Raw genomic sequence first — 9,822 nt, 5'->3', positions numbered from 1 at the left:
ATGCCATTGTGGTGTAGATTGACATGCATGTAACCACAAAATGGCAGATTAATTTATAAGCTTTACCTGTAAAGTATTAACGGTTTCCTGGGTAATGCTTACGCAGCAAACTGAAACTACAGTACATGTCCTCGTTTAACCCTCTTTCAGAGGGGCGAAGGGAGGCGGTGGGAACGAATTTGCACGCGAAAAAATTGTGTACTGCCAAAACAAACACTACCATTGCACGCAATGGAAATATGTAAAACAACGCATGAACTCTTTCAGTTTGCAAGTCACGGTTTTCACAAATGGTCGCACGTTCAAGTCCTATATGTTGTTGGCCTGTAAGTGTAGCATATTGTATTACGAAAATATGACGAAAGGTATTTTTTTGCTCACTGACATGGAAACAGAGGAACAGATGATGGTGGGGAATCACGCGTAATAACTGTCAAGTCCTTCCTTTATACAGTAGTCTGATAAAAGCACATGACTCTGCTGCCGTATTTGCATATTTCATATTCAGCAAATTATGGTTTGCTTTGTATTCAACAACGTATACGTATAGGCATTAAAAGTTTTTCGACGATCTCGTTTTACGTTTTACGTTTTGTGTTTCCCTATTTCAAGTTAATTTAGCATGCAGCATCAAACGATTATAAAATCGATGTAACCTACACCATATAGTGTATATGATATAGAAACTTACACTTTGGCTACAGACTGGTAACCCGTGTTTTGTCAAGATATAATAAATTCAATACACTCTACACATACAAACGCCACAGATATGAAATCGAGTTTGTAGCAAGGAAACTTCAACAATTAATGGTAACGAGCTTTATTTGCTTATTACGAGTACACTGCAGCCTTTTACACAGTATTTGATGCATAAGATGTACCGAAGGACATTTCGAATGTCCTTTTCCTGTTGTAAAATGCAATATCGCAACAACCGCATGCTTGCAATGATGCTAGGTAACAAAATCAATATTGGAGATGTTCGTTGCATTTGCTGCTATTTCATTTATCATTACTAAGTGCATCTAAAGCAACAGCAGTAAGACAATAATTTACTATTTACGTGAATGTATAGCAAAGATAGAGCAAATTATTTAAGCACTACAAGAGGAATTTTAGACGTTATTTTTGTAATGTATAGCTTTTTAATTCATTTAAACAGACAATAAATGAAACAAATATAAATAGGTTGTTTTTCTTGATTTAATTTAGTTTCTTGTTCATTACACAACCGAAGTGGTTCTAGAAGACCTCCAACAGTCAAATGAGTAAACAAGTTTATTTCATTATAAGTGTGGCCTTCATCGGTGCAGGGATCGTCCTGCGTGTTTACCGGAACTACAAGCAAAGGTAACCACTAAAAGTAAATGATATAACGTAGTATTTATTTGTAATTTTATACCTGTAACTTAGTTTAAGATGATAAAAATTGATCGTTGAAGATGAATAACAGACATTTTTGTTCAGAAAACAACATGAGGAGCAACTAACATTGTTTGATGACGCAACAGAAATCGACCGTGACGGCGAATCACGTGATAAAAGTAAATGCAATCTATCTTCTTTATCTTCAAAAGCGGAACTTAGTTAACAGTAAATACAAGACCTTTTCGGTTTTTGTTCCAGGTCGAAAAACAAGGTTTCAAACGGCGACCAGCGTTTTCGATGCTATTCTTCCCGTTCCATTTTCGAGATTTTACAAATTACTTAACGGCTTAAAAGCTCATTATGACGTGGTAGACAAGAGCAATAGCGACAATTTGAAGGAGGAAATAAACGAGGACCACTTTGAAATCCGTGAATCGACCAATGACGACGAATTAAAATTCCTCACAAATGAAAACCAAGCTATTTTTCCAAGAGAAGTTTTTGAAGAATCATCTGATGAAAATGAACCAAAAAATGTGGATTCCAACAACTTAGCGACAGCATACAGCAATGAGAAAGAATCAAGACTTTGTAATGATGACGAGAAGACATCGTCGTCTGTAACTTCAGTATCGTCCGACACTTCGTCATTGGGCTCGTCATCACAATCGACTTTGACGTCGGAATTATCAACGACCAGTGGCGAGGAAAGCGATGACAATGAAGATTCAATGGCATCGACCAACTTTGTGTATAATCAGAGCGTAAAAGAAAACAACCTAATTAGAACAACCAGCGACGACAAAATCCGCCATAATACAATAGCCAGGCTCGAAGTTGTCAAACACAACGAAGAAAGAAGGGAAGTGACAAACAAAACAGATGGTGCCATTCATGACCTACTTACTGCTCGTACAGAAAACGGCGACTTACACCAAGAGACTGAAATCTCAAACGTTTTAAATCAGATAATTGCAGAAGATGTAGTTATGAAGCCTCCTAAGAAAGACCGAGCCTTCCAGGTAAACGACAAGAACAGCTCGGTGATAGCGCCGAACAGCGACCTAAAGCTATTTATGGCTTCGACACAAGAGGATTACAACAAACACTTAAGTAGCATGGAGGTAGAAATGAAAATAAATCAAATACAACTGGAATCGTTTTGTGTTGAAAATCTTCAAGGTGTTAGGGATGACGACGTCACGTCCAATACTTCTCGTATTAGGATACAAAAGAAAAACGACAAAAATGAAAGTGAGGAATTGCTTATGCTTCTCTCAAGCCCAATGTCACCTATATTAGAAGAGCAGGAAGGCGCTTTTGACAACGACGAGCAAAGCATGGTAAGTGACAATGAAGAAAACGAAGTGGTATGCGCGTGCAGACAAGCTGTCATTTCTGAAGACGTACATGAACAGCACCCAGTCGTCGATGACGAAGCAGAGAAGAAAACCGCTTACTTATATCAACCAGGGTGTTTAACCATTGCTGCAATTAGACAATGCTCTGATGAAATTGAACAAATAAACGATGCAAATCTTTCTACATACATACCAGCTAATACTTCTCAGGTATTACTTCCAAATGGCGACAACGGTAAAGGTTTTAGCACAGGAACTAGACACCTAGCGCAAGTCAAACGGAGTTCAGTGGCAAACGATGAAAAGAACGAGGAAAACCGCCCATTGCACATTACTGCAGACGTGCACGCCCAAATGGACAAATACGAGCAAAAGATAACAAACGGTGGCACAAGCAATTATGAAAATTCATGTAAATTGACGTCAACCTTTGCGCTTGCTAGCGGTACCAAAACAGCTACGTCAACGCACGCAAGTGCGAACGGAAATACTGACGCACCTAAGCGCACGAATCACAATTTGCAAACTGATGAGCAAGATAATGCCAAAGTTACAACTGGGACCGTTTTACATGAAAATGCTAATGAAAAATTAGAAAAAAATTGCCAAGCTCTGACGAAAGCTTCAAGACTAAGTGAACGTCAGGAGTTAAACAAAGAGCAAATGGGACAGTGTATTTCTTGCTGCAAAACGGATCAGTCAAACGTTAACATAAAAAATCCAGTTGAAGTAACAGCGATCGGAAAAGCTGTGCCAGAGAAACGTAACAGACCGATTAACAAAACAACAGAGCTTCAAACAACACAGTTTTCTTCTGAGACAGCAACGCAGTTCGAACAACCAAAGCTACGGCAGCTGGAGGCAGTGCCAGTAACTGACGACAAATTAAACATAAAATATGAATCTGCATTGGAATATGTCGATAACTCGGCCAGCACTTTGGATAAAACCTTTTCGGTTGCAAGTCCAATAGAAACATCTGTGAGTGACAAACCAGATCAGGCTGTGACAAAGCAGACCGTCAAAGAAAATGAAGCAACAAAATCTGCCTATGTTCACCCTGTCGTTCAAAACGCTCCGGAAAGTTCAAAAACTGTAACGGTAAGTGGGATGAAATGTTTACCATGCAAAAGCTGGCTTTGTTTCAATTTAAACTCTGATTAATACGTTTTTAGGTGCCAAAAGGCATATTAGCTCTTTACGGTAGTGGACTACGACCTGGTATACCCACTACTTGTAGTCTATCTGTGCAAATGCAAGTTTCTCAAGTCGGTTTGTCGGACGAAAAGTCATTTTCTGTTGTTGAAGACGACAATGCCTGCGACTTCAAAATCTTCATCAAGAATATGGACGGCTTGAATGAAAACAACTCAAAAGTATACATCAAAATGTAAGACAAAGGTTTTCAGTCAACATTGAAATATCAATTGTGCAATGTGTAAAATAAAGACTTTTTTAATTGTAATATACCGTGGTTGGATAAACTAGTTAACTAATGTATAGAACAAGTTCCCCTTCGACTAATTATCATATCGTTCAAGTTAACTTATCTGCGTGCGCGCCTCAACAATTTTACAATAAACTTCAATAGTTAGCTATGATCTCTATTATAGAATTCTACAAAATAAACAGTTCGGTTCGAAGCGGACGAAGATGAAGACGAAAGGAAGGAAATGTTCTTCACACGTCGAATGGAACAAACAAATTGTGCTCAAAAACATCCAGCGCAAGTTTCTAATCACCGGTTGCTTGTACGTTGCTATATGGTCGAAAGAGCGAACTAAATCAAACAAACGCATATGTGGGGTGGACCTTGAAATGAGCAAAGGTATGTATACGTATAGCTTTAAAACATACGTCGGGCTAGAAATGTTTGTTTTTGACGACATTATCAAGCAACACTGACACTGTATATTATGATCACCATTGCTTGCCATTATTATACTGTCCTGTGAGCTTTTTGCATGTTATCGTTTTGTATGAAATAAAAAATTAACTAAACATCAAAGACATCCTTTCAACAAACAATAAATGCAGTGCAAAGCCACTGATCTGTTTAATTTTACAGAAACTGAGATTGTGAAAGACAAGGGACTAGAAATGACACTCTCTGAAAGACTTCTGAGCGTCAGGAATCAGTGGGTCGACGCCATTTTATATCTGAGCTAGTTTATTGTATTTTTGTTGCTTCTAAGGTTTTATATATCCTAAAAATTTTTGTGTAACTTTTCTAATGTGGAATGTGTTACTTAGAATGTATTTTAATTCCAAACCTGAAATTACTTTACCAATGTCATTATTAAAAAGTTTGTACTGCAGTATGTGCTGCCGGTATACTTAACTCCAGGGTAAAACTCTCCCTGTAATATTCACATATCTTTTTTTTATTATCACGTATTTCAATGAAATATAATCAATCTCAGAACGTATGGTGTTGCCAGGAAATAATAAATAGCACTTTCTTTGTGTGGTTAATATCGTGGTAACATGAAGGCCTTTTGTTGCACGGAAGTAACAAGTCACACGGCGTGTCACATGCTGTAGATTGTTCCTTTTACAACCTTCTTCCTGGGGTAGACGGCTTCCCCGGTTTCAAGAAGAGCGAACGTCTCTTCCGGCACGCCTTTGTCACCATAGCAACAGCAGCCGCCGGAAGTTTTTTCTTTTCTCTTCAACGATGATCGTGAACTACACATGCACGCGCACATACAAATGCATCCGAGCAATAACGCGCAAAGTAGCACCAACAAACCGATGTCTCGTTTCGTCATTGTTCTGAAAGCGCGAGTTATGTTAGCGAAAAAGTTCTTGATTTTCTGCCACAAGGTGGGATTGCGAGTGGATTCTACTGCGGCCGACGCAACTGGAAACACAAGTATCGTAACGAGAGCTTGCTTTAAACGAATTGAACAAAGAGAATTATAATCACATGAGTGACTAAGTAACATTAAAATGATATCTTTATCATAACTGAAATACCTTCGCCCTCAGCGCGATACAGTTCCATTTGTCCAATCACGGGTAGAAATATTTCATTCAAGTCATCATCAACAGAAAACCCGCCTTCCCCAAGTGTGCGTGAGCGTAGCCGGTACCTCCTATTGGGAGGTTTTATTTTTTTTCCATGGTTTGGACTCCTATAACCTAAAGCTAAGCTTTTACCTCCCAAAGAACTTCTGGCCTGCTGAAGAGACTGTACAGAATTCATGATTGGTCCAAGGTCGGAGGGAAAGTCATTTGCAACAGAAAAATCTTGTCCAGTCGGATTGACTGAACCACCAAGAGAAAGCTGGTCGGACCCACTAGGGACTTGTTCTTCAGTGGACCCCTCCGTTAACGCAAGGTCACCTTGAAGACCAATGTAATCGTAAACGTAACCCAGTTGTTGGGTGTCCTCAAATCCCATTCGATTTCGAACCAATGGAAAGAAAGGAACCATGAAATCTTGCGGACGATGACCAAGTCTCGGACCACGATCAATATTGAATGTAGCTGCACAAATTCAAAACATGGTTTGATATAGTTATACGCTATAATAAATGCATTAAAGGCAATTCGATATTCAGAGCAAGATATTGTAGTTTTACAAGAAGAGATACCTGGTTTTCTTTGATCACGTCTTCTATGAATCCACAGTTCAAACAGACTATCAACAAACGAGTGATGAACAACAAATATTGGGTCATTTGCTGAAGCCCCAACAACTGACATAGTTCCATTCATATAAAGATGCACGGCGTTATGCATGTAACTCATTGCAGGATCTGTGGTGTCAAAAATAAACTTTTGAAGCCTTGATAAAACCAGTCACAGATATACTGCGACCGAATCACACTTGTATACGGTATAAAAGCCACGCTGGAATAAGTTTTAAACATATATATATACTCGGCGTTACCTGCGTTTCCACTACTCGAGTTCGCAAAACCTTCAAGCATGTTTCTATAACTTTGGTTTGCAGAAATATCGAAGGTGGCCGAATCGTATTCATCTCCTATACGCAGTGAGTTGATCAATTCCGGAGTGGTGGGTAAACCTTTAATTTTTGCTGGGTCGTACGCTCCTGGGTTACGCAACAACAGACCTTCCGGTTCGCCAGTGCATTGTTGGCCCTGTTTCATATACTCGTCGCCTCTCGTGCAGATTACTTCCCATTTTGAAAACGGCGACCTTAAAAAATGTAACGTAAATTCAAAACCACTTTTGCTGCAAGTAGGTGTTATATTAAGCCGGGTAATGTTCAGCTTCTCTGCTTACCCACGACTCAAAAGTGTTTTGTTTTCGTGGTCACGGCCGCCTAACATGGCGTCATTACACACGTCACAATTGTCATTGTCGAGCCAATCCCAGTAAGGCAGTGCGAAGGCCGGATCTTTCGCTACGAGTTCACGTATTTCAGCCTCCCATTTAAGCATGAACTGTCTATGCCATGGCAGAAACGCCGAGCTCTAACCATAAAAAACAGTTTACGAATCTTTCACGATATAAAGTTTTAACTGCAAATAAGTCATGGTGGAAAGACGGACCTATTTAGTATTTATACATATTTTGCAAACAAGTACATTTTCTAGTTTTTGGGTATAAGTTTTGTTTTTTTGTTGCTTGCTACTTACGAACTTACTTCGTGTGCGTAGTCAACGCCACCGTTTATATCAAGATTAAGGTTTTCTTGGAATAGCTCATCGATAATATCCAATCTGTTTTCTAAACTGATTTCTTTATCTCCGACTAACCTGAGTTGATAAATATATATATTTTAACCTGAGTTGGTAAGTAGGTATATACTTGACAGTAACCAACAGGTAAGTTACAGTTACCTTGAAAAACAATCACATTTAAATTGCTGTAAAACATAAAATCAACTTGGCCATACCTTTGCATGTGTTGCTCTTCAAACATGAAATTATTGCGCGAAACATAAGAATGCATCCAAACAAAAAGATTGTGAATTGTTACGTTTTTGAAAACTGGAGTTTGCTTTTGCAGGATTTGGTCGTAGGATGTTGTAAGAATGACGTAGTTTTCACTGTTTATTCTTTTTGACTGGTCAAGTATGCTGACAAATTTCTACAACAGAAGGCAATGACTTCATAAATGAATGCAGGTTTTGGTGCTCTAGACACCGAGCGCTTGCAATACCTTTACATCCTCAACTGACAATGAGGTGAAATTCCTCCGGGTGCGAAGTGCAGTCCGCTTATTGCAGGATTCACCTTGATAACCAGCCTTGCATTTCGAGCAATCTACCCCGTCATAGTTGCCCCAACAGAGACATGCCCGATCATAAAAAGCCGTCGGCCAACTTGCTCTCTCGTCCAAAAGCAGTAGCATTGTCTACATGCAAAATTTGTTTTCATCCAACGCTTATTTGTAACAACCTATCAAATAACCATTCTCAGTGTCATTAACGTAGTACCATAGGCTTATAAAACCTAGTATAAATCATTGCGGTAAAAGCTTTGCTTTCAAAAAATTTTTCTTGCAGCACCAATTGGGTACCTTAAAAATGTTTTAAGGGCAAAACAAAGGTTTTCTACAACGATACATAGCCTACAACGCTATTGCCTATTCTATTTCTGCTCTGTCGAACCGCGATTCTGTTTCTACTGGTCTAAGTCCTACATGATTTTTACCTCGTTCAACGAAAGGTTAGTGTCGGCTTGTTTTATTTTCTCGCAGATTCCTCGCCCCTGAGATTCGCCGCATTTCGACCCATCAATTCCGGCAGGACAGCATTCTCGAAGCTGAAGTGACTGACTGCTGGTGCACGCTCGAGGAAATTGTGCATCTACCCAACCGACCAAAGTCAAACAAAGAAAACAAATTAGAAATGCAAACGAATGCATGCTGGCAGTACAGGGAAAACCACCTGTTTGCTCTGTTCTCTGGTTAAGCAAAACGCAGGCTACCGTTGACGTTAACTGCAGACTTTTTAAATACCTCAACAGCCCAAGAAAGGGGGAGAAGTAAATTTGTTACACGATTAAATGAAATCCACATCACACGTATCCGATTATCCAGTCGTTTATAATTGACTTTTTTCGATTACAACCGAATCATAGACTTAGGCTAGGATTTAGAAAGGATTACAAAAGCTTCACTTATAAAAAATTCTTACTTTAGTTTAAACGGCAAAATGCTTTGGAGATGTAAGTTTATCATAAACTAGTAACACATGAAATTAATGGGGTGCCATTTTAAAAATCCGAATCAAGTAAAGCTACGTAATAGGTCACATTTTTCAAGGAAATTACCACAAGGTTATTTAGCTCGGGTTTTAAAAGGAAGTAAGCATGTGCTAATGCTGATATAGGTATAGATAGAAGTTTACAGTATTTAAGTATACAATGGTTTCGTGAAAGTCGTTATGTTATGGAAAAACGCCAGGAATGAGTTACGATGTTGTCTATAGATGAGTTTAGTTTGGAAGAAGATAAGCTAAAATACTTGATTTTAGGTCAATTATAATGACTTCAAGTACTATAGTAGCTTACATTTAAAGTTAGTAATATACAAATTCGTATAATATTAACACAGGCTTTGTAGACAAGAGTCTTCCATAATATTTCTACGTTTTCGTCTAATTTTCAGGATCGACTTGCAGCCTTTTGCCTTATACACGTAACTATTTTCGCTAATGTTGGCCTTTATACTTTGGGCTGTGTGCAGGACTGTTGTTTCATCCGAGAAAGAAACGACAAACGAATTTAACATCAACAATTAATTAGGGAATTTCTAAGGGAGATTCTTCTTGGAATATTTCATCATCAAGTTGTCCTGTGTATTTTAACTGACCTAGATCCAAGTCAAAATATCTATCTTTACTTTGATGTTGGGAAAGTCCACAAAAATCACCGAATGACGCATATCTAATGAACTTTAAAACAAAGTATGTGATGGTCACAATTATTTCCGTCATTAAGTATCACCCTTGCACTGAAAAGTTCCGACGTTGGAATGTTTGGCGCCAATTAAGTTACAATTCAGAGTATACCTATACAAAGAAAAACTGTATCCATGCAAAGCTATATTATCCCAATAGTTGTTTCATTCAGTACAGCATTGGGGTCATATGAGCTACGTATTCCAC

The 9,822-nt window shown here is 38.6% G+C and overlaps 2 protein-coding genes across 2 annotated transcripts; one reads left to right on the top strand and one right to left on the bottom strand.

Annotated features, from left to right (window-relative positions):
* Positions 1–1,177: 1,177 nt before the first annotated feature.
* LOC143465785 (uncharacterized) lies at positions 1,178–5,207 on the top strand. The gene is made up of 6 exons (XM_076964254.1): positions 1,178–1,353; positions 1,471–1,547; positions 1,630–3,833; positions 3,908–4,122; positions 4,346–4,560; positions 4,801–5,207. The coding sequence occupies exons 1-6, from the start codon at positions 1,268–1,270 to the stop codon at positions 4,899–4,901; spliced, it is 2,898 nt and encodes a 965-aa protein (XP_076820369.1). The 5' UTR covers positions 1,178–1,267; the 3' UTR covers positions 4,902–5,207.
* On the bottom strand, positions 5,118–8,742 carry LOC143465786 (tyrosinase-like). Its single transcript, XM_076964255.1, has 9 exons — positions 8,366–8,742; positions 7,872–8,066; positions 7,606–7,799; positions 7,354–7,465; positions 6,990–7,180; positions 6,631–6,902; positions 6,332–6,496; positions 5,712–6,224; positions 5,118–5,595 (listed from the first exon to the last, which is right to left on the bottom strand). The coding sequence occupies exons 1-9, from the start codon at positions 8,576–8,578 to the stop codon at positions 5,264–5,266; spliced, it is 2,187 nt and encodes a 728-aa protein (XP_076820370.1). The 5' UTR covers positions 8,579–8,742; the 3' UTR covers positions 5,118–5,263.
* Between the last annotated feature and the right edge of the window lie 1,080 nt (positions 8,743–9,822).

The sequence above is a fragment of the Clavelina lepadiformis genome, chromosome 7 (genome assembly GCF_947623445.1).
Source record: "Clavelina lepadiformis chromosome 7, kaClaLepa1.1, whole genome shotgun sequence".
NCBI classification, from domain to species: Eukaryota; Metazoa; Chordata; class Ascidiacea; order Aplousobranchia; family Clavelinidae; genus Clavelina; species Clavelina lepadiformis.
This window is presented reverse-complemented; position numbering and strand designations above follow the sequence as displayed.